Source organism: Saccopteryx bilineata, chromosome 8, assembly GCF_036850765.1.
Source record: "Saccopteryx bilineata isolate mSacBil1 chromosome 8, mSacBil1_pri_phased_curated, whole genome shotgun sequence".
Lineage (NCBI taxonomy): Eukaryota > Metazoa > Chordata > Mammalia > Chiroptera > Emballonuridae > Saccopteryx > Saccopteryx bilineata.
Genome location: NC_089497.1, coordinates 8,571,239 through 8,595,970, shown reverse-complemented (window position 1 = coordinate 8,595,970; position 24,732 = coordinate 8,571,239). Strand labels below are relative to the sequence as shown.

General features: G+C 48.3%; 1 protein-coding gene and 1 non-coding gene across 2 annotated transcripts; one reads left to right on the top strand and one right to left on the bottom strand.

The window, feature by feature from the left end:
- LOC136311849 (transmembrane 4 L6 family member 4) lies at positions 1-24,454 on the bottom strand. Its single transcript, XM_066241155.1, has 5 exons — positions 24,025-24,454; positions 23,216-23,305; positions 10,825-10,964; positions 4,100-4,289; positions 1-488 (listed from the first exon to the last, which is right to left on the bottom strand). Exons 1-5 carry the CDS (start codon positions 24,196-24,198, stop codon positions 471-473), a joined length of 612 nt encoding a protein of 203 aa, XP_066097252.1. The 5' UTR covers positions 24,199-24,454; the 3' UTR covers positions 1-470.
- On the top strand, positions 9,869-9,944 carry TRNAV-AAC (transfer RNA valine (anticodon AAC)). Its single transcript has one exon. It is a non-coding gene; the product is annotated as a tRNA-Val (tRNA).
- Positions 24,455-24,732: the final 278 nt, after the last annotated feature.

Sequence of the window (24,732 nt, the reverse complement as noted above, 5' to 3'; positions counted from 1 at the left end):
TTATTTTTAACACATCAGTCATTCTTTATTCCCTTAAATATTGATAGCAGAAGCTGGTCTCAGTTTCTCATTTTTAAAGTTCTTTTCTCCTTCAAATTATTTTAAGCTTCCAAAGACATAAACACCTGTATATACAAAGAAGCAGGGTGGCGGTGTATGTGACATCCATTCTTCATTCTTAAAGAAAAACACTGTGAAAAGTTAGCTTTTTACCTGCTCTTCAATTCTAAAAGGAAACTAATTTGAAATATTCAGAAATTTAAGTTAAGTGCGCAACAGGTTTTTTTACTTGAAGCGAACATAGAACTCCAAGTTGCGCTAAGCGGGTTGGAAAGGAGAAGGAATATCTGGGCCCTGCCTAAGCCGGGACAGTTCAGAAGCAGATCGAGACCAACGATCCCCAACAGAGAAGACTGGGTTTATCGTCTCTTCCCACACGCTGCCGAGTTAGAGAAGTCCGTCCCAGAGCTTTAAACCGCTCCATCTCCCTAGAAGGTAGAAAAAGTTCATTAATTGTGACATTTCCACCCCCACACTTCACCTTTCCCCTCTCCCTTCCCCTCCCCATCACCTCTCTCCTCCAATTCCTCCTGCCCTCTGTTGGTTACTTACTGAATGTTTTCTATACGAGTCTGACTTTGTTTCGAGCTTTAATCTCTTACTTCACTGCATTTAGATTATAGGTGTTGAAGCTTCTTTTTATTTTGCATCATTTTTTATTAAAAATAATTTCTTTCTTTCAACCGGGTTGGCTCAGTGGTAGAGCATCGGCCCGGCGTGTGGAAGTCCCGGGTTTGATTCTCAGCCAGGGCACACAGGAGAAGCGCCCATCTGCTTCTCCACCCCTCCCCCTCTCCTTCCTCTCTGTCTCTCTCTTCCCCTCCCGCAGCCAAGGCTCCACTGGAGCAAAGTTGGCCCGGGCACTGAGGATGGCTCCATGGCCTCTGCCTCAGGTGCTAGAATGGCTCTGGTTGCAACAGAGCAACGCCCCAGATGGGCAGAGCATCGCCTCCTGGTGGGCATGCCATGTGGATTCCATACAGGAGTCTGACTACCTCCCTGCTTCTCACTTTGGAAAATAATAATAATAATAATAATAATAATAATTTCTTTTTTAAATGAGAGGAGGGGAGATAGAGAGACAGACTCCCGCATGCATCCCAACCAGAATCCACCCAGCATCTCCTGTCTGGGGCCAATGCTCAAATCAACTGAGCTATCCTCAGCACCTGGGGCTGATGCTCTGAGCCCCTGGCTGCAGGAGGGAAAGAGAGAGAGAGAGAGAGAGAGAGAAGGGAGAGAGAAGCAGATGGTTTCTTCTCATGTGTGCCCTGACTGGGATGTCTGTATGCTCTATCCACTGAGCCAACTGACCAGGGCCAAATAATTTCTATAAGAGGTGCAGAGAGCTCAATTGATGTCTCTAAAGCCACAGCCAAGTAGAAGAGCCAGGATTCAAACCCAGGGAGGTTAAACCCAGAGATTGCATTGCTCTTCTGGGAGCTATATTTTCATACTCTTAGTAAATAAGTCAGTACTGTGTACTGAGCCTTCTAATTCTTCAAATGAATGTATGTTAAGCACCCCATGTTAGACACTCAGTCAACAACCTCAGGAAGTTGGTTTAATTTAACAAGCACATTTTACAAAAAGACAGGTGAGGGCAACTGACGTGGTCAAGGCTGCACAGCTGGCTGGCCTCGATCACCGGTTGGGTGGCTTGACTTTTAAAGCACTTTTTTTGTCTATTACTCACTCAGGGACTGTGCCAGGCCCAGGAACCTCTCCGTATATATCTTCTGGCTGAATGAGTGAACATTGATCCGCTCACCCTCTGCAGAAGGTCGGCAGAGGCGGCTGAGGTAACTGTGACTCGGACAAGGTAGGCAGGCAGCTTGATTGGGTAACTCAGCCATTAAATAGCTGCTGAGACTCCACAGGGTCCTGGGGGGTGGGGGTGGGGGTGGGGCGACCTGCTCTAGGAGAGGCAAGCTGGCGTCCAGAAAGGAATCCTCACCAGACCGAGTTTTAAAAAATACAGCTCTACTGAGAAACGCAACAAATTTAGTAATCAAGTTTCACAGCGTCTGCAAATTACTTTCCAATGGTTACAATAGAGAAGAGTGAGCAAACACGGACAATTTGTATATCTGGGTGAAAACATACGGTGTTCATTCTACTGTTCTTCTGTATTTTATGCAGATTTAAAGTTCTTCAAATAAAAAGTTGAAGAAAAGGGGAAGGGAGGGAGGGAAGGAATTCTAGCATGGTTCATTCACCATCTATTGACTTTTGATTATCAAGTAATTTATTCATGAAAATTGATGACACTCACTGAAAACAGTCCTTTACTGACATTTATGGGTATGTTTTATTTTTACATTTATAGATAATCCTCAGACTTACTTCCTTTCAAAGAGCAGTTGCATTTTCAACAAACCTTGCAATAAAAATTTGCTACCCAATTAAAAAGTGTTACTGTGTTCTGTGATAGCAAAAATAAATAAATAAATAAATAAATAAATAAATAAATAAATAAATATTGCTGCTTGAGATTAGCTGCTTTAGAAAGCAAGAATTCATTTTGGAGGCATAAGAAGATTCAAATGGCCCTGGCCGGTTGGCTCAGTGGTAGAGCGTCAGCCTGGCGTGCAGGGGTCCTGGGTTCGATTCCCGGCCGGGGCACACAGGAGAAGCACCCATCTGCTTCTCCACCCCTCCCCCTCTCCTTCCTCTCTGTCTCTCTCCTCCCCTCCTGCAGCCAGGGCTCCATTGGATCAAAGTTTGCCCAGGCGCTGGGGATGGCTCTGTGGCCTCTGCCTCAGGCACTAGAATGGCTCTGGTTGTGGCAGAGCGACACCCCAAGATGGGCAGAGCATCGCCCCCTGGTGGGCATGCTGGGTGGATCCCGGTCGGGTGCATGTGGGAGTCTGTCTGACTGCCTCCCTGTTTCCAACTTAGGAAAATACAAAAAAAAAAAAAAAAAAAGAAAGAAGATTCAAATGCTCGATATTCTTACTGCTATCGTAAAAATAATTTTGATGAATAACTAACTGGTAGTTTTCTTTTCTCTCCTATTGTGCTTATTGACCAAAACTTTAAACACAATAGAATTTAAAATTTATAGAAAAAAGCCAATAGTAAAACTTATTTGTAATACATGCATTTTATCGGGATTTTTGAACTTTTCATTTACTTTTTTGCATTTTAAAATATATAACTGTTAAACCTTTATTGAATAATATAAAGTAGAAAGAAGGAAAACAAGTGGAAGTTTTTTACCCACAGACAGCTGCATTTAATATACTGGTGGGATATCCTTTAGTCTTTTTTTCTATCTGTAGTATTTGTGTTTTCTTATTTACAGAAGTGAATCTCCTGTACGAATAATCGCCTAATCAGATCTGCTCAGTAGATGAAATAAATACACTGTCTTCTGCCCATACGTTTATTGTTATTTTTTACATTCTAGCTGATAATTTACAACCAGTTCTGAAACTGAATCCTTTGCGATTTTCCTTCGCCCTCTACTTTAAAAATATTTTTTTATATCAGAAATCTTATCAATATATATATATATTTTTTTGTTTTGTTGTTTTGTTTTTTTTTAAATGGTGCATCCTTTTCTTTTCCAGGGACAAGAAAACACCCTGCAGTGTGTTCCCTATGGAACCTGGCAGCTCTAACCCTCTGTGCGGCTCAGTGAGGGAATGGTGAGAACACTTCGGGCCAGACTGGGAGGTGTAACTGCGGACACTATGAGCAGAGGACAGAAGCCCACCTCCTGGGAGGCTCACAGGACATTAGTATACATTTCTGGGTGTATGTGCAGTCCTCTGCCCCCAGGACTATAGTCAGCTGGGTGTGGAGCTGAAACACGTCTGGTCAGCTGCAGCCTGTTACCAGGCACAGAGAGCCGAGTGCCGGTTCCGGCAACAGGAAGTCACTGTTTCCCTGGGTGGCAGAGGGGGCTGTCTGCACTGCCCCGCCTCCTGGCTCCGCTTTCTGTAGCCGCCCCCTCCCCCGTGTCCTCCGTGAGCGCTGGAGGCCAGCCTCAGCCCCCTGCTCCTGAGAAGTAAGGACCAAGACCTCCACTTACCCCGCAGCAGCCGCAGCACTGGCAGTCCCCACACAGGGTCCCCAGGAGGCCGTTGACCACCTGGATGGCGCAGAGAATCATCTGGACCCCTCCCGTGATCAGCAGGATGGAGAAGAGGGTCAGGTTCCAGGGAACCACCTCTTTCGGCTTCAAGCACTGGCTCCACAAGCCTTCGTTGCTCAGGTAATCCCTGTCCGGAACACGAGTGGGGTGGGGACGGAGACATGTATGAAAAGTAGGCAATGCCCTAGACCAGAGAAGCACCTTCATAATTTTTTCATCTGCAATACTTTCTATCCAAAACATAATGCTCCATAAGAAAAATATCCCACAAAAACAAGAGGTTTAACAATAATACCTAACATTTTCATCAACCATGTCCTAGGTAGGAGTTAGACCCTGTTTCAAACATTTTACACATAGTAACTCTTTCATTTCTCAGAGAAACCTTAAGGTTCTTGTCTTCTTTTTCACAAATTAGAAATTGAGGCACAGAGAGGTTAAGCGACTTGCTCCAAGGTCACACAGCTACTCAGTGACAGAGTGATTTTTGTGAGCTGACCGAGAGAACGGGTAAACTCAATCCCTAGGAGGGAGCCAGGAGGAGGAAGGCTCTCCACGAGAGGAGTCTCACGACGGCTCCTGGGCTTTGCCCCGCCTGTTGTCATTCGGGACCACTTGGACTTTGGACAAATTACCTGTCCAGTCTAGTGGCCATGTAAGGTACAATTATGTCTTACAGTCAAAGGTCCTTACTTCTCTTGATTTTTTAAAGGTCTAATTCTAGCCAACTTGTGAATCTGACTCAACCATATATTTGTTAACCTGTGAGAATGTCACACGAGAAAGATTGAATTCATGAAAAGCACTAAGTAATCTGCGGCCGTTATACATATTTTCCAGACACTCTGAAGTGGGAGAACTGCAGTCCACTCGTGGACTCTGCTCGTCAGGAGCCCCCTGTGACGCCCAGGGTCCCATGCCGTGAAGGGGCCGCGTGAAGGACGCTGTCTTCACCAAGAATGGCAGGAAGGCGGCCCTGCTCTGGGGAACTGTCATTCCTCCTCACATTCTCAGGGCCACAGAGGGTCTCCCCCTTCCCTTAAGCCTCCTCTGTCCGCTCAGGCCTCAGTGGGAACCTGTCTGCATGTGGCCGTTACATCAACACCCCCCCCCCCCGAGTCTTCAGACTCCTGTTTCTGATTGATTCGATGAATCAGCACACACTAATTTTGATATATTCCATGTTAAAATCTGAAAAATCTTTGCAATGAAGGAAGACGCCTTGGCATTTCACACAGTCGAAGGCACAAAGGAATGAGCATTTTGCTCTTGTTTTAAACATAAAACATTGTTTATAGCATTGACTGACCTTTCCCCAAAGAGCACAGGTTCTCTGGTCGCTAGCTGTGTGACTATCAGTAAAATGGGAATAGCATTACCCATGAAAAGCATATTATTGTGAGGATTACATGAGTTAACACCAGTGAGGTGCTTAGGACAGTGCCTAGCATATAGTAAGTGCTCAATTAACACTAGAATTGTTATTCTTTCACTTAATCTGAGCCGTCTGGTCTAAAGAAAGAGCCTGTAATTTGGGGTTCAGGGACTTGGGTTTGAACGCAAGCCTTCCTCTTACTGACTGTGGATTTCTCATACACGTACTGCCCCCATCCCTTTCCCACGGGCCGTGTCAGACTCTTCGTCTATAAAATACACTGCAAACTACCCCTCCTGTGGGAGTCCACCGAGATAATACACCTTATGCATTGTTGTGTAAGAGCTCGTTTCAGAAGTTGTTATTTTCAAACACTTGTCTCTCTGCTCTGTATTTCTCCATGGACTTCTGGTTTGACACTTTGTGCACTGGATGCTGGTCACCAGTCACAGAGAGACAGGATTGTCCAGGTACACTTGGTAAAGAAAAGACGCTGAGAAGAAGAGCTCGTCAGACCCAGGTTCTCTGCCTCTTCCCGGGCGTGTGCAGTGGTGGGACGACAGCACCTCCTGGTGGTGAGATCAAACGCTCACAGGGTCCCAGGCCTGCTGCCTCCTCCGCCCTCACAATCCACCATGGATGGCCATTCCAGGCCCTTCTCCTCGCCCCCACTCTCTCTGGTTCTGGGGCTCTCAGAGAGCCTGCCAGTGATGGCTGTGCCCAACTCTCCAACTTCAGGTGAGAGGCAGCCTCCGACTTCATGGTACTGGGAACTGACCGTGTTTCCACATTCTGGGCAGCAGGGGGCGCTCAGGCAGACTGCTTCTTCATCCTGAGCAGGGTCTCAAAGCCTCCATTCTCCTAAAGGGTATTTCCACCCAAGCTGCAGCCATCCCCAAACTTGGAAGGGAGTGACGTGCATTTCATGCAACTCACTTCCTGCAGTTGCAGGGGAGCCTCGCCACTCAGCCTGTCCACTCTGCATGGCCACTCAGCCTGGCCACCTCAGGTGCCGCTCCTCTGGGCAGTCCTGACGCCCTCCTGCCCTCAGCTGGCGCTGGTCCCCTTCTAGCTTCCCAGCACTCTGCGTCATCATCTGGCCACGTGCCTGTCTTCTTTCTGTGACTGTGCACTCACCGGGGCAGCAACCTTGTCCCCTGTGTCTGTCCCCAGTTCCGGCCCAGGGAGTTTGACACCCTGCGACCTGCCGTGTTCCAGGCACTGGGCCGCGGCAGCCAGCACCTTCTGCATCGGGTCAGGAGGAGCTGCTGTCCTTACTCTGCGCTGAGACAGCTCCAGCACAACGTAGGCTGTGGCCACGTGTTTCCATTCTCTTTGTTTGTTAATTAATTCTCCTTCTATATACTAATTACTAGCTGGGGAGCCCTTGGTACAACATTTTGAACTTCATTTTTCTGCTTTTAAGGTTAAGAATTCTTCTCGGGTTTACTAGGAAGTTTCATTGAGGTCATGCCTGGGACATTCTTGGACCTAATCATGAACAGGAAGAAGAGGAAGAAGAGGAAGAGGTGGCTGCCACTGCTGATGTTTGGTCCTGTCGTTTGGGCTCGGACAGCGATGACTCTTTTCTGCCCGTTTTGCAGCCATGCGTGTGTGTTAGCATCACAGCTACGGCAACAGCTGCTGCTCTGGTCACACACTGGGATTCAATGGACAAGAGTCCACGGCCCAATAAAAAAAACAGGAGGTGGGAGCCCCCCGGGGCTTTGCTCGATGGCATCTACACAAAGATCAGAGGGTGCCTGCCATAGTCCGTGGTGGCCAAGATAAAACCCTGGGACTTGGAGTCAGGAAACTTGGGTTCAGGCTTCTGTCTCTAAGAAACAGTATTGTTTCGGGCGAGTCACTTGTCAACTCTCTGGGCCTCAACTATCTCCTGGGAAGGAGGGTTCACAATCTCATAAGTTTTTTGGGAGGAGCGAATGAAACGTGAGGGAAAGCATTTTATAAACTTCAATCGTCGTTATAGACGGGCCTCTGCTTGCTGAGGGACCTAAAGTCCACGAGGACTGTGATGTGAATTCTGGTCTCCGCAGAGAGGCCGCGGGATGTAGAAGACGGGTCGCCGGGCAGGTGCGCCAGATGGCGCAGGGCGCGGTGAGACGCTCCCTGCCTGGGTCCACCATCCTGAAAGCCCAACTGTGCCCACTGGGCCACAGCTCGCACCTTGTATCTTATGCGGAACCAAATTCTAAAGTCAGGGCAAGAGGGACGAAACCACAAATAGTCAAAACCGCTCTTACCCTATAAATCACCTGGAAAGTGTGGCGGACACGGCTGTGTGATACAAGCCTACACTGCACAGCACGTTTTGGTCATATGATAGTGTGAAGCCGCTGCGCCGATGTCTGGGCATTTGGACCTTTCTCCCCATAGCGCCTTGTCAAAGCCATCGAGTGAACAGAGATGGCAGAGAATTCTGCAAGGCCCCTGCTTGCCTGCAAAGTTTACTTCGCTTTGTTTTCACGATTAAACCTCTTGAATCTGATATCTATTAATGGACGGGTCAGTTGTTGTGGGGAGCAGCTCCAATAACATGCATGACAGCGTCCCCCAGAGAGCGACACACGTGACACGGGTTGTGATGGAAACGAGAGCTTGCTTTGCTGGGGCCGGGGGCAAACACAGAGGACTTGGCAGACTGGTTTCCTGTCCCTCACCCGGCTGACAGCTCCGGTGCTGGCCGACCCACAGACCAGCGTTGCTCTCCTGAGCTAGGCCATCATCCCTCTGCACCACGAGCAGGGCGGGAGCACGCCGAAGGAGGTGTGACGCCCTGGATGTTGGACGTAGGAGACGGTTGTCCTGCCTTGGAGTGGGACTTGGTGTCTGCTCTGTTTCCTGTCTCCCTCCTTTGTTTGGACTTAGATTTACTCTAATTGAATTTAAGGTCTTCAAGGATAGTATTGTTTACATAACAATAAATAGAAACACCGTGTCTAACGCTGTGCTGGTGCCTATCACCTGTACCTTACACTGTCATCTGTCCTCTACACTGGCACCTGTACCTTACACTATCACCTGTACCCTACCTTATCACCTGTACCTTACACTATCACCTGTACCCTACACTGTGGTTCAGTGAAAGCACATGGCCTGCCATGGCAGTGGGGCCCCACCAGTCCTCTGTCAGAGGGGAGGGCGTCAGCGCATTGGGTGGCCCTGTCTGAGACGGGAGGATCCTAGAGGCCTCGTGTTCCTGTTTAACTACGGACGAGGGTGGGGATGACATTCAAGTGAACTTGTGAACACACCAAGACCTTGGATCATAACAGAACCAGGACTGCCACCTGCCCCATCAGAAGCCCACTCTGAAGTTAACTTGTTGCTGTGAATTAATAAAGGGGGTTGAGTTCATCAGTTGGCACCCTATCGATTTTCTAGTAATGAATGCATCCGCCCCGTGCAGGAGGACCTCACACCCGCCGTGCCTGACCCTCCGGAAGTGTCCGTCACTGTGCTGGGCGGAGGGGCTGCCGTGGTGAACAGAGCCGAGATGGCCCCCGCTCTCGTGGACACTGGAGTCTGTGCAGGAACTGTCCTGTGTTTGTGATGGTCCATACGGCCACTACCAGACGTGCGTGGCCACTGAGGATTTGGAGCATGGCTAATGTGGCTGAGGAATTTTTAACTTTATTTCATTTAAATCTAAATCTAAATTTAAATATCTACAGCCTGGCCAGGTGGTGGTGCAGTGGATAGAGCACTGACCTGGGACACAGAGGATATATGTTTGAAACCCTGAGGTCGCCGGCTTGAGCGCGAGCTCACCAGCTTGAGTGTGGGGTTGCTAGCTTGAGCATGAGATCATCGACATGATCCCGTGGTCACTGGCTAAAGCCCAAGGTTGCTGGCTTGAGCAAGGGATCACTGGCTCAGCTGGAGCCCCCCTATCATGGCACATGTGAGAAAGCAATCAATGAACAACTAAAGTGCCACAACTACGAACTGATTCTTCTCATCTCTCTCCCTTCCTGTTTCTCTCTTGCTAAAATAAAATAAAATAATAAAATAAAATAAAAAATTTAAATAGCTACATATGGCTCCTGGCTACCGTACTGGACTGCAGGCAGGCGGCAGAGGATGTGTAATATAAAAGGACCCAGCCTGGGAGTCGGAGGACGTGAGTCTGAACCCCGGCCCTGCCCAGCGAGCCGTCTGACTTGGAGCAAGTCATATTTATTAACCCTGTGTCGGCAGGAAGTAAAATACCTTTTGGGGTTACTGTGGATATTAAATTATAAATTTATTAGAGAAAAAAGAAAGTTCTTTCTAACCTACAGAGTACCCTGAAAACATGGTGTTATTATGCCCTGGCCGGTTGGCTCAGCGGTAGAGCGTCGGCCTAACGTGCGGAGGACCCGGGTTCGATTCCCGGCCAGGGCACACAGGAGAAGCGCCCATTTGCTTCTCCACCCCTCCGCCGCGCTTTTCCTCTCTGTCTCTCTCTTCCCCTCCCACAGCCAAAGCTCCATTGGAGCAAAGATGGCTCGGGCGCTGGGGATGGCTCCTTGGCCTCTGCCCCAGGCGCTAGAGTGGCTCTGGTCGCAACATGGCGACGCCCAGGATGGGCAGAGCATCGCCCCCTGGTGGGCAGAGCGTCGCCCCTGGTGGGCGTGCCGGGTGGATCCCGGTCGGGCGCATGTGGGAGTCTGTCTGACTGTCTCTCCCTGTTTCCAGCTTCAGAAAAATGAAAAAAAAAACCAAAACAAACAAAAACAAAAACAAAAAAACATGGTGTTATTTTAATGAGTTCCACTAACATAAATGTCATGAAGGATCTACAAGGATTCTAATGTCACTTGCTGTCGACTGGCACCTCCGACATTGTTCGGTTATAGAGCATCCGGGGATGAGGGAAAGCCCCGGAGCCCTGTGAGCGGGGGATCGTTCTTGCTCTCTGTGCTGAGCTTTGCGGTGGAAGCCACTGCTCTGTTCACTAATGTTATTCGTTGTCCCACGTGTCTGTGATGCGGTTCGCATGTCAGCACAGACACCGCCAATCCCCTTCCCTGAGGCCAGCTGAGGTGCCCCGCCCCGTCGCCATCGCTCCTGGTCTCCGTCTATAGAGCCGTGAGGGGTGAGCCCTGGTGCAGCTTCCGTCCAGCGCACAGCTCACAGCTCACAGCCCCAGCTCTGCCTCGGAGGGCGGCATGCCCGAGGCTTGTGGGTAAGATGTCCCGACACGGGGGCAGTCTCTCCCCAGGGCCATGAACCCGACTGTGCCCCTTGTGGTGACAGGTGGGAATTGCAGGGTGCACCTTACCCGTCTTGGAAGGGGTAGCCCCATGTGTCATTATTGCCCATGAGACATTTCGGCCCCTTGTTGATGGAGATGGCTGAGGTGATAAATGAATACCCAGCACCCAGGAATCCAATCACAGCAAATATTGTGGACGTGAACATCTGAAAGAGAAGAGAGAGACAGCCAGGTTCATAAGGCGTCCACTGGTGGCTGTCCACACCCCTCACCAGCCTGTTGTTGAGCGCAGTGACTCCAGTGGCGTTGCAGATAGAAGCCAGTGTTTAGAGGAGATGGAGCCGCTGGGGTCTCCTAGGATGAAATTTGGTGTCTCTCATCCCCTTCTTTCCTCACCTGTATTTTTTTTCACCTATTCATTGATGACTGAAGTGCTAATTATAATTTGATACATATGAATCAAAGTTTTTAATCTTGTTAAGTATAGAATCTCCTTTGCAGGGCTAATATGAAAGTCAGTCTATTATAGAATCAAAGAATATTACAATGGGAAGTGATCTCAAAGGTTTTCTGGCGTAAACATCTCACTGAGACTAAGTCACTCCGTGGTCTTACGCAGCAGGCAAGGGCTGCTTATCAGAAAGAGTAGAAGTCTAGAAAATTTCCTCACTGGTTGTAGTTACATTTCTTGAGGTCAAAAGATTGAATCCAATCTTTCTCCCATGTGGTAGCAGTCTTTAAAAATACCTGGACATTTTATATCTTAAAGAAGTGTATTTTATATTTCATATCTCTCCACTCCTTCTGTCCCCTGAAAGTTTTCTCTTCCTTGAGTTAAACAAGCCCAACCATTCCAGTTCTTTTAAATGTTTTCATATGACAGGGATTACTTACTGAAAATAGATTGTACTAGCAACTTTCTTTATAAATTATAAAATTTTAAAAAATTTTATAATATGAAAAGCAGAAAAAAAATCCTGGAGCCCATCCAGGCAAACTGTCTCTTATGGTAAAAAATATTATGCCCAGGGAGACACAATGTCTATTCTAAACAACAGTAAGAATAGTGTAAAAACATTAATAATTTTAGAAATAGAAGTAGAAAATATCACCTCCTTTGCTTTGGTAACATGAAGATGTGCAAAGCATAGACTTTTTTTCTTAAAAATAATTTTTTATTTTTTATTTATAGTTGATAAATAAATTTATATTATAGGTAAATTTTATATTACATATTATATATTATTTATATTTTATTAGTTTCAGGTGTACAGCATAGAGGTTAAACATTTATATAGCTTATGAAGGGATCAGCCTAGTAAATCTTATACCCACCAGGCACCACACATAGTTATTACAACATTACTGACTATACTCCAGTGCTGTATGTTCCATCCCCTTGACTATTCTCTAACTACCAATTTGTGCTACTGAATCCCTTCTTCCTTTTCATCCATCCCTCCAATGCCCCTCCCATCTGGCAACCATCCAAATGTTTCCATGTCTATGAATTCGTTTCTGTTTTGTTTGTTCATTTATTTTGTTTTTTAGATTCCATGTACAAATGAGATTATATGGTATTTGTCTTTCTCTGTCTGACTTATTTTGCTGAGCAAAATACCCTCTAGGTCTATTGATGCTATCACAAATTGTAAGATCACATTCCTTTTTTATGGCTAAGTAATATTCCATTGTGTCTATGCACCACTATTTCTTTATCAGTTTGTCTATTGATGGACACTCAGGTTGCTTCAATACCTTGGCTGCAATGAATACATGGGTGCAGATGTATTTTCAAATTAGTGTTTTGGGTTTCTTTGGATAAATACTCAGAAGTGGGATTGCTGGGTCCGTCTTTGTCTTTTGTTACAACTTTTGTTTGAAAGTCTATTTTGTCTGGTATAGGCATTGCTACCTCAGCTTTTTTTGGAGTCTATTTTTATGAAATATCTTTTTCCATTACTTTACTTTCAGTCTTTGTGTATCTTCTGATCTGAAATGAATCTCTTGTACGCAGCCTATATATGAATCATGTTTTCTTATCCATTTAACCACCCTATGCTATTTGATTAGAGTATTTACTCCATTTACATTTAAAGTATTTGTTGATAGACATCTAGTTATTGCCATTGTATTATTTATATTTTTTATCTTTTTTTCCTTCTTCTTAAAGAAGTCCCTTTAACATTTTTGTAATACTGGTTTGGTGGTGATGAACTCCTTTAGCCTTATCCTGTCTGGGGATCTCTTTATTTGTCCTTTGATTCTAAATAAATAATGGCTTTGCTGTGTTGAATACTCTTGGTTGTAGGTCCTTTGTTGATTTTAATCACTTTGAATATTTTCTGCCAATCCCTTCTGGCCTGCAATGTTTTTATTAATAAATCAGCTGACAGTCTTATGGAAGATTTGTTGTAGGCCACTCATTGTTTTTCTTTTGCTGCTTTTACGGTTCTGTTTTGGTCTTGACCTTGCGGCATGTTAATTACGATGTGTCTTGGTGTGGGCCTCTTTGGTTTCATCCGGTTTGGCTCCTCTACTCCTCAGGCTTGTCTGTCTATTTTCTTCTTCAGGTTAAGGCAGTTTTTTGTTTTGTTTTGTTCTTGTTGTTTTTATTTTTTGTCATTATTTCTTTATTCTCTTTCTCCTTCTTCTTCTTTTTTCAAGTGAGAGGAAGAGAGAGAGACAGACTCTCGCATGTGCCCTGACCGGGATCCACCCAGCAACCCCATCTGGGGTCATGCTCACAATTGTGCTATTTTTAGCTCTTGAGGCAGAGGCTCCATGGAACCATCCTCAGTGTCCGGGACCAATGCACTCGAACCAATCAAGCCATGGCTGCAGGAGGGAAAGAGAGAGAGAGAGAGAGACAGACAGAGAGAGAGAGAGAGAGAGAGAGAAGGGGGAGAGAAAGGGGAGAGGTGGAGAAGCAGATGGTCGCTTCTCCTGTGTGCCTTGACCGAGAATTGAACTTGGGACATTCACACAGCAGGCCGATGCTTTACTACTGAGCCAAGTGGCCAGGGCCCTGTCATTATTTCTTCAGATAGGTTTTCAATTCTGTATTCTTTTCCTTCTCCTTTTGGTACCCTATGGTAGGAATGTTGGTATGCTTGATGTTGTCCCAGAGGTCTCTTAAACTATGCTCATGTTTTTGGGTTCTTTTTTCTTTTTGCTGCTCTGATTGGGTGTTTTCTAATTCCTTGTCTTCCAGTCACTGATTTGATCTTCTGCTTCATCTAATGTGTTGTTGATTTTTTTCTAGTGTAGTCTTTATTTCAATTTTTGTATTCTTCATTTCTGTTTTTTGTTTGTTTGTTTCTTATCTCCAGTTTTAGGTTTCCTAGATGTCTTTGTTGAGGTTCTTGCTGAGATTGTTGAGCATCCTGATAACTAGCGGTTTATGCTCTGCATGTGGTAAACTGCTTGTCCCTATTTTCCCCAGTTCTTTTCTGGAGTTTTGTTCTGTTTTTTTTCATTTGAGATGTGTTTCTGTTTCTCCTTATCTTGGCTGTCTCCCTCTGTGTGTTTCTATGTGTTAAGTAGGGCTGCTACATCTCCCAATCTTGGGAGAGTGGCCTTAGGTAGTAGGTGTCCTATGAGGTCCAGTGGCATGGTCTTTCGTCTTTCTGGTCACCTGAGCCAGGTGCTCCAGGTTTGTCCCCTGTGTGAGTTGTGTATGCCCTCCTATTGTCCATAGTTGAGCCATGATTGCCATTGGGATGTCAATGGGAGGGAATGACCCTTGGGCTGATAAGTTGTGAGGACTGGCCATGACCATGGTGAAGAAGCTATTAGGCAGGGACTGACCCTACAGAGCAAAACTTTAGCAGGGTCCTCCTCGTCCCTGCTGTTTGCCCACTGGGTGTGATATTTGTGAAGATGGTTGGGTGGTGCTCTGATGTGGTTTATAAGCTGGCCACTGGATGTTTGTTGACAGGAGGAGTTCTTGTTTAGGCCAACCTCAGCTGTTGCTTATGCCCTGCCTGAGGCCACTCGGTACGAGCTACCACGTGATCTGCAGGTGATTGCCACTTTCAAAGCAGAAGAGTTTTAAAAGTCAGCAGACCCAGGCTCAAATCTCAGCATTGCCACTTTTCTCTGTTGACTCTGCATAATGTATATATATATATATATATATCCTTGGAGCCTTAGTTTTTCCATCTATAAAACGGGCATGATAAAGCTTACCTGAAGGGCTATTGCAGAAATCCGATGTGATCATCTAAGTTCACTATCAGGTACTCCCTTTTCCCTCCATGTGCTACTAACCATATCATCACAGCGTATATGCTGGGGATGGTGTTTGCGAGTGCAGAGGATCTGAGGGCACCCGGGCGATCAGAATCTATGGAATAATGGAGTTTCGCATCCAGAAGGAGGCTGAGCTGGCTCAGGGACCGGGTCTCCTCCCTCCCGGCCCCGTGTCCTGCACCCTCCACTCCCCCAAATACACACACTCCCCCCATGACACACTGCGCGAACACCAGACCCCTGTTGTTTGTATGTCGCCTTGGTTCTCACACAGAAATATAATAGCACATAAAAAAAACGATCTTTTTTGCTTACTTGACTCTTGATCTTGAGTTCTAATTAGCAGTCAGGAACCAGGACACCATTGGTGGCTAAGAATATAAGAGTATCTAACGTTGGTGCAATGAAAAGGAGTGACTGCATTATTTAGGAAAGCAATTTGGAAGTCTGAGAAGACCAGGCTCCCAGCCCTCTCTGCACCACCCAGGGTCCACCTCTCTGACCTCAGCTTCCTGTAGTAAACAGAAGAGAGCGGTGCGGGAATTCTAGACGGTCCCTTGAATTCGAGCAAGTCAGGATGTCAACATCTGTTGTTAAGTGAGAGGAGAATTCGGACTTGTGCTGTGGCCATGGTGTGAACTGAGGAAGGTTTTAGATATCGGCCCGGGAACATTCTAGCCTGCCAATGTTTACAGACACAAAGAGTGAGCGTGAAGGCAAACACTCTTTATTTTAGGCAAGTCTAAATAAATGAAAAACCAGGTTAACATAAAATATCAATGAGACATGGTTTTTTTTTCACGTTTCCACGGTAAACACTGTCCAATGAAATCATGTTGATTGTGTATACAGAGTGGAGCAAAAGTAGGTTTACAGTCGTTCATACGGAAAATAATAGAGTAATGAATAAACAATGCTACAAGACTAAGCTTGGTCACGTACTCACAACTGTAAACCCTGTATATGCATATATAATTTAATATTATCCAATAACCACCAAAAAGTAAAAAAATGAGATATATATATATATATATATTTTTTTTTTTTTTTTTTTTTTTTCTTTAACTCAACGTGTCTGAACTATTATCATTTAACATGTAGTCGGGATAAGAATCACCAGAGAGATACTTTACATTCTTGTTGCTGTACGTTTTTGAACTCTGCTGTGTATTTTACGCTGACGGGGCGTCTCTGTTTAGAGGAGTCGCCCTTCATGTGCTCGGAGACACAGGTGGGCAGTGGCTGTTGTATCGAACAGCGTACTCTACCTAGAACATTGAAAACTGGAGTTTTTGTAGTAAAAGTTTAAAAAAATGCCTGGCTAGTGTCTGCGCTGAACTTATGAAGCCGATGAAAAGGAGCTGTGTAACAAATCAGGGGAAAGTGACTCGCAGGGTGATCTGATCATACATTGCCAGCTGGCCAAGTAAGGCGGGTAGCCTCGCCCCAGGCTCAAGGAAGTTTCTCCTCCCCTTCCCCTTCTCCATCTACCTGCTTGCACATCTAGATGAACACACATGGGAAACGCCTCTTTTCCAGACCTCTTGGAGATGTAACCCCCCTCAGGGGAGCACCAACTCTTGCTAACTACCCTGTACTCTAATCATAGAGATTTAACTGGCTTGCCTTCTTCGACCTTCCTGGGATCTTCCTTACGTTCCCTCTTTCATTCCAAATGTATAAAAGAAGTGGAAAAACGGTCATTCCTTGGAGCATTTGAGATCTTGCCTCCTGCCGTGTCCTCCCTGCGGCTTCAGGAAACGCTTTATACCAATTCTCAGCCGGTTTGGATATTCTCACATTGACAGCGATGATGGGCACTCCCGGGCGGGAGGGAAATGTCAGAGAGGAGAGAAACATGGCGGCTCTTCAGCAAACCAATGACATTTTATTTCTTTATAAAGTGATCTGAAGGAAATGTGGTCTCGAGCTACAGCTTCATAAAAGCCACAGGTGGGGTGTTCTGTTTTTATATTCCAATTTGAAATATCTCACCTTAAAATGAGTAAAACAACCATTTCAAACTGACTCTTCATAACGTTTCCAGATGAAACACGTGAAGCAAGGTGCACTTTGTGTCACTTTGCGGTCAGTCATCTTAGGCTCAGCAGCCTTTAGAACTTGCCAAATTCACTACTCAGAGATATCGTCATTGTCCAAACTAGCATGCAGAAACTTTATCATGGGTTTCAAGATACATAATTTTTCACGTTAAAAGAAAAGTTAGTGAGATCAGGTTGAACACGTTAGAGACCAGACACTCTAACTGGTGATGTTTAAAGTAGCCAGGCAAGCGGCTTGGAATATACCCGGAAGAAGACCCAATATTGGGGAACAGCGGTAGCCTGTAGGAGGCGGGGCAGGAGAAAGGGGGGAGCAGAGTCGGAGTCAGGAATCGGAAGCTTCCTCCGTAGCCTCTGCACCATGGAAACGTCTTTCCCTCTAATGAGTAAATCCTAGAGAGGGACACTAGAGTGGAGTGGTCATGGACACGAATTCCAGGCAGGCCGCGCTGGGTGTGAGTCCTGGCTGCCCCCGTGGGAAGCTAAACTTTCTGAGGTCGCCATCTCTGTTTTGTAAAGGAAGGTTCGGTAGTAAGTCCCTGCCTGAGAGAGATCATCTCGTTAACAGTGAATAGGGCATCAAAGGGACACACCTAGAAAATCACATGGCCCCAGGTGGGTTACGTTCAGCATACCCAGTAACCTCTTGCGCCTAGTTCCAAGTTTCAGATGATTTCGCAGGTCACTAGCCAGCCCGTCGTGAATGTCATTATTATAGTATAGTGCTGTGGTTATCATATCCTCACACACTCTCGTTTGCCACATGTACGGAGAGCATAACTCCGAGCAGGAAAATAAAAGCAAACAGGCTAACTCGCTTACGGATGTTCAGCACACCCATTCTGTCCACACTGATAAAGAAATGTGTGTGTGTATAGGCTGTAAACTCTCCCCCCAGAACGGAAGGCAGAGACGCCCTCTCGTCAGGTGCCCTCTGACTCACTCACCACTTGTCAGCCTTAAGACCACCTCCTCTGTTGGGGCCTGGAGGCAGACCACCTGGGGTCCGACCCCGGCCCTGCCCCTGTCGGCGGTGGGTGCTTGGTCAGGTGCGGGCTTGCGTTTGCTGAGCCAGAAGGAAGAGGCACCGGGGGCTGGGAAGGGAGGAGAGGTGGGTGGTGTGGGGGCATGGTGTCTGGAGACCCAGGCACTGGCAACAAGTTGGAGAAACACCTCTGGGAGGTGGGAGGGCGTGCAGGCACCTCTCAGCCATTATTCTCAGAGACACATAGCGATTACTGGAAGTGGTGTTTTCTTTTGTTTTTTTGCCTTAAAACATTAATTTTTTGTATTTCTGGCCATGCTAGGGAAGGGGGAAGGGTGGCGGAGTGGGTGCTGCAGTCTAAAAGTCATCATGTTTATGTGCCTCATATTTTTTATTTATTTATCAAGCGGGGTGTTTAATGCCCACCTGCTGCGACTTCATGAGAGATGAACCTGAAAGTTTGGAAATCACCTGCAGTCCCTCCTGAGGAAGCCTTTACTTCACCCGACACGAGGTATCGAGGACTCTCGCGTCCTCAGTGCCCCAGGCCCTTGGCACTACCCTCCCCTTCCCTGCACACTGAGGCTTAAACATCCTCCCCCAACCCCTGCGCTGTTTTTAGGCAAGGTAGCGAGGGCCATAATCCATTTTACAGCATAGAAATCATCTAGTGATGCAGGCGGGTGCCATACTGTGTTTTTTTCTTACAAGTTTGTTATTTTAAAAGAACTGTCTCATGTCCCCCTGAAAGTGGCTGAAATGCTCACTCCAGAAGCGCTCACCTGGGGCCCCTCTAGGGGGCACTGGGGAGGACTCTGCAATGTGAACGCTCCTTTAGGACCGGCTGGAACCCATCCGAACCCGCCTGCAAGTGGGGTGGGCCTTCCCCGGGTGGTACTGAAGGATGCTGGAAGGCCCGCCTCCCTAATATGTCCCCTGTCATGCCAGGCCCGAGGCCAGGCAGGTCCACACTGGATTTGGGCAGATGGTAGAGAAACTGTGGACCTGGAAAGTGTTGGGTTGTCCCGTTTAATAAAGTCACACAACGGCGGACAAGCACACAGGCAAGGGAAACCGCCTCTTGGGCAAACAAACAGCAAAATGGCCCCTCCCGAGGGCGGGCAGGAAGGCACATCATGCACCCGCAAACCCCCCCCCCCCCCAGTGCAAGCAGCCGTAGCCTTATATGGGCTATGCACACGGGCCTCTGCCACGCGCTCACACACTCATCAGGCGAAGTGCTGGCAGCTGGCACACCAGCGAGCAAGCCCGACAGCCGCCCACATCTCCTCTGTGACTCCACCTTCACCCTCTACTAAAGAGGCTCTCTGACTCAGGGTCTTCTGCAGGCTCGCCTTAAAGCACGTACTTAACATGAATGAACTGATGACATGCATTTGCTGTCCCGGTGGACCCTGAGGGACCCATTTCTGTCCGTGTTCGAGGACACGGGAAACTCCGGTCTGGGGGGGGAAGAGGCTGAGCCCTGAGAGCAATCCTCGGTCAGGCTGTCACAGCCCCAGGACGTCCCCTCAGCTTGCCTTGCGTCTGGTTTATGAAACTGCGGAGCCTGGAGCTGGGGCTCTGCCTCAGAGCAGGGGGCGCCTCCATTTCCTAGTTCACCACAAACGTGTCAGCCAGGCGAGCTCACAACTTTCCCCAGCCCGGCGGGCACCACAGCCTGCTCCACTGTTGATTTGTGGGTTTTAAGCGAGAGGGGGGAGAAGGAGAACTGCATGCACCCAGGCTGGGATCTACCTGGCAACCCCCATCTCGGTCTGATGCTCGGACCAACCAAGCTATCCTCAGCACCTGGGGCTGACACTAGGACCAATTGAGTCACTGGCTGTTGGAGGGGAAGAGGGAGAGAAGAGGGAGAGGGAGGGGGAGAGAGGCAGATGGTTGCTTCTCATGTGTGCTGTGACTGGGGTTCAAACCTGGGACTTCTGCAGGCTGGCCTGACGCTCTATCCATTGAGCCAACTGGCCAGGGCCCACTGCCAATTTTTATTCCTGGTGTTACCACCCAAGAAAAGAAAAAAAAAAAATGAGACAGCTAGCTTCTGGAAACTCCAGAAAGACATAACAAAGGAGAGGAGAGGGAGGTCAGGACAGGACAGAGCAAAAGGCTGTGCAGATAGCAGCAGGATGGAGCCCCAGCCCTCGGCCTGGTCCGTTTATGCCTCACGGGCCTTTGTACCCAGCAAGGTTTATGAAGCAGAGTTCTCGAAACACCTGAGGGGAAGGCTGTCGGCCCGTGGGAAAGTACCCGTCTTCCAGCTCTAGAGCGCCCGTCAAATCCTGCTGCAGCTCTTTTCTTTCCGTCTGACAAATGTGTGTAACACCTTTCTTTATGAAGTGGCTGCTGCGTGGCCCCAGATCCCCAGAACAAGGTGGGAACGAGGCTCCGGAGCAGGGACGTGGCTCAGTGGCCCTCCGGGGTGGGCGGGGGCGGCACACAGAGGCTCCGCCTCCCCTGAGCGCCCATTGTGCCCGAGTGCAGGCTCAGGGGCACCACGGCAGGTTTTTAATTTCTGGAAAAGTAGTAGGGTTTCCAGACACTTCTAGTGAACTCTATCTTTAGAAGCTGGCAGCTGATTACAAACAAAACAAATCCAGAAAGGGCCTGCTGGCCACCTGGAGTGTGGTGGCCCCTGGTCCAGGGCAGCTGTGGCCGGTGCCTGAGCTGACAGACTGGCCTGGCTGGTCCTCTGATGGACACTGGCCTGGGGACAGTCAGCCAGTGGTTTGGAGGTGACAGCCGCACCTCCCCCCAAGGGCAGGTCCCACGTGGGGGGTGGGGGGTGGTTTAGGGAGCTCAGAGGGAGGACTGAACCGGCAGCAGACGTTTCGGGTCACATTGACTCACCTGCACTCGTGAAAACAGGATTTGGGGCCTTCCTCTTGCGCTTTGCTTAAATCTAATTAATAAACAAGTTTTGCACAATCCTTTGAATGTTATTGCACTTCTCACTGTGGTTGTATATAAACCACAGATCATCAAAACGCTCTATTGAATAGGCCGATCTTCAGCTCTATTCAACACCAGGAAATGAGCTGGTAGACTAAACAGTGAGTCCTTTATCTCTTCATCTAATTTCCTTCACTGCTATTTTCTTTCAAATTCTCATCTACGACTCTTTTCTTAAAGTCTCTCAAGTAGAGCAGGATTATATTTCAAGCAGAAAATGAGTTAGGTATTTCTTCTTAATCTTAATTACATAAAATATTACATTATATATAACACATGCCATATAATTATATTAATAATTTCTGGTTATTTTAGGTCTTTTTGTGAATGACGATGTAAAGGTGACTCCACTACTCAGTGCTTACTTGGGACTTCTGATGGTGTAAAGGTGATGTGTTCATGATCTATGACCTCATGTGGAAATCCGTGTGCTGTGCACAGTGTACCAGCCTCAGCCCTTTAGGTATATGCAGTAAATATTCTTTAATTTATAAATGAGCAAATATGGACCCTGGCCAGTTAGCTCAGTGGTAGAGCATCGGCTTAGTGTATGGACATCTCGGGTTCAATTCTTAGTCAGGGCACATAGGAGAAGCGACCATCTGCTTCTTCACCCCTCCCCACCCCCTCTCTGTATCCCTCTCATAGTCATGGCTAGATTGGTTTGAGACAGTTGGTCCCCTGTGCTTGGCCCTCTGCACTGAGGATGGCTCCCTGGAGCCTCTGCCCCAGGTGCTAAAAATAGCTTGGTTTCTGAGCAACAGCCCTAGATGGCTAGAGCACCCCAGGTAGGAGTTTGCAGGGTGAATCCCAGTTGGGGTGCCAGTTGAGGTGCATGTGGGAGTCTGTCTATATCCCATCCACTGACTTAAAAAAAAAATGAGCAAGTACGGTGAGCAAGAATGGCAACAGGATTAGCTTCAGAACAGAGAACTTTCCCTTTAAGAAGGGAAGATGAGTGTGTCTAGCTCATCACTGGGGTCGGTGTCCCTAGGTGGACAGTGAACCTCGGGAGACTGGAGCAGGAGCCGGCCTCCCCGCCACCCCGCGCCATCCCCGGCCTCCCCGCCCTTTGCCACATCGCTGTACTTGAATTCTTAACGCTTTTCTCTTTCCTTCATTTGTATCATCTGAATCAAATCTAGAGTCTTTAGGAAGCATAACATCATGTTATTGAATTCTTGCTTGCTTGCATTCTCGGAGCTGGAGACTTGTTCTCCTTTTGTTAAAAAGGGAGGTTATGAGAGCTGAGAAATAGTAAACACTTTTTTTTCCCCATACAATAAGATTTTCTTTTTCATGATGGAATCAAAGGGTTGAGGGGGAATCGAAAAGGAAATAACTTTCCGCGTTATTGGAAAATAGAGCACATCTGTGTTGTAGCAGAGTGTGCCCCAGACCCCGGCAATTCAGCGCTAGTCCAACCCAACGCCCTACAGCCCAGGCGAGCGGACAGGGCAGAGAGCCGCTGTCTGTAGCAGCGGACCCGACCCCGCGGCCCAGAATTCTCTCCTGTCCCCCAACTCTGGAACGGGGACGCCTCATCGCTCTGTCCATCTGCAAGAAGGATGGCTGGCTGCCCACCTGAAGTTGGAAGTCCTGAGGCAAAATCCCCGGAGAAGTGGGAAGGGCTGGGCGGGAGGCGGGGTGTGGGCCGTGCGGTGGGCGGGGCGTTTCAGGGCTACAGTGGAGAGGACGTTACCCTCCGTCATTGTCCCAGCCCCCTTCGCAGATGGACGGAGAAGGAGAAGGACGGGGCAGGTCTAAGGCCTCAGGCCTCTCGTGGGGACGTCGAGCGCCGTCTCCGCCTTCCCGGCCTGAGTTCCTTATGTGACCGCACAGCGGGGCCCCAGCTCGGACGCCCCTGTTTGCTTGTAAGACCTAAAGTGCCAGCCACACCCGGAAACTACTTAACTTGATACACTAACGTCACCCCAATAAATTCAATAAAAATATAAATAATAAATAACACACACAATGGTAGTCGTGCACGACAAGGAGGGCGCTGGTATCTTACAATGTATCGTCATTGTTACTTTGCACCCACAGGAAGAACTCCATCTGTCTGGCAACAGCTGTCCCCAGAGTCCTCCTTGCTGGTTACTCGTCCCCCACCCGCGAGACGCCCCCACAAGGGGACAGTGCGCCCTGGAATAATCCTGGTGTGCACCCCCTGGTCACTCACCGCAAATCTCTTCCCACAGCCCTCGTTGCCACAGCAACCACAGCAGTCATTGTTCTTCAGGCCCAGGAACACCAGCGCAGGGAAGATCATCTGCCAGCAAGAGAAGCCGCTCAGAATGGGTCTGGGGGTGAAGGGAGGACCCACCCCTGCCAGTCTGTGTGAGGAGGCGCAGCCCTGACATGGGACTTGGTGGCCAAAGGGTATCGCAGGAACTAGCAGCACGGCAGTGGCGGCCTGGATGATTGTTACTAAGTACTTAGGTGTCACTGGCCTGGCTGCAGTGTCAATGGAGCAGGATTTCAAAACACCCTGAACTTCTATTTGGATGGCGGTTCCTGATTGCCATGGGAGGTGCTCTCTAAGGCAGCAGCCCCCAGTCGCTGTTGGAAACAAGGGGTAAGAAGTCCCTCGTGCACGCATGGAGAGGAATCCACTGACACCTACCTCCTGCTCTTGGTGCTTTTCACTCAATCTATTTGCTAGAAAGTCTGTTTCCGCCCCCCCACTGCCCTCACCCGTCCAGCTCCCCCCTCTCTTGTTGGATTAAAGCACTTCTGTGACCTGCAGTGTGGTTCCTGGAATTTAATGGCTCACGAAAACAACTGGCAGGCCCAAGTTTAAGTTACCCAGTACATTTAGGGGACACGTCCTCCTCCGGTCCCACCGGAGAAAGGAAAACAAAGGCACTGGCATTGTGCAATGCTCGGGCTTCGGTCAGCCCCCAAGTCTCCTGCTGGTCAGCAGGTGCCCAAGTCTAGAAGAATGGGGGCACACCTCCCTCAGGGGGACCTCCAGGCTTTCCTACTCACCAGGACTCCGCCTCCTAGTATCCCTCCAAAATACCAGACTTCATCAGAAAGGTGATCCTTGTTGTCGATCACTTTCCCTCCGGGGAAGAACAACAGGATGTTGGCCAGCAAGCTGAACACGGTGAGGGGGATGAGGGTGCCCCCCAGGCACTTGGCACAGCTCCCGGTGCACATGCCGGGGACGGGTGGCACAGGGCAGGGAGAGTGGCCCTTCGCTGCCTCCTTCACGGGCTCTCACGAGTGACTGGCCGCAGGTCCCAGTAAACGTCCCCAGGCCCGTTCGTGTTCTGCAGCTGAGAAGAGAGTCAGCCGGTGATCTGCGTCCGGGGCGTTGCTTCAGCTTCTCCAGTACCGCAGAGGCTCGACGCTGATGGGTATTTATACGCTCTTCCCGACCTGGAGTCTTTCTTTCTTCCCCCCGTGCACTCCCATAAATGAGATTAGGTTCAGAGCTATCATTTTGCCATGGAGACCAATAACCTCTGTTAATAATCCACCAGTGCGGACAAGACACATTTGTTGCGATCGAACACAGGCTGGAACAGACAGCGCTGGGAACGACCGCACCTTTGATCTGACAGCGCCCCCACCCACATACAGACACACTTCCCCCGCGGGCTCTTTATACATCACCCGACAGTTGAGTGGCATCCTAGCGAAACAACGCACGGGCCGGAGAACTTGGTGGTGGAGAGCACCTCTGCCTTT

What these genes read in the sequence shown, in the direction of transcription:
- LOC136311849 (XM_066241155.1), bottom strand. Translation starts at nt 24,198, where the DNA reads ATGTGCACCGGGAGCTGTGCCAAGTGCCTGGGGGGCACCCTCATCCCC. An exon ending in TACTAGGAGGCGGAGTCCTG is followed by an intron (nt 23,306 to 24,024) that starts GTGAGTAGGAAA and finishes TCTTGCTGGCAG; the next exon opens with ATGATCTTCCCTGCGCTGGT. An exon ending in GCTGTGGGAAGAGATTTGCG is followed by an intron (nt 10,965 to 23,215) that starts GTGAGTGACCAG and finishes CTTCTCTTTCAG; the next exon opens with ATGTTCACGTCCACAATATT.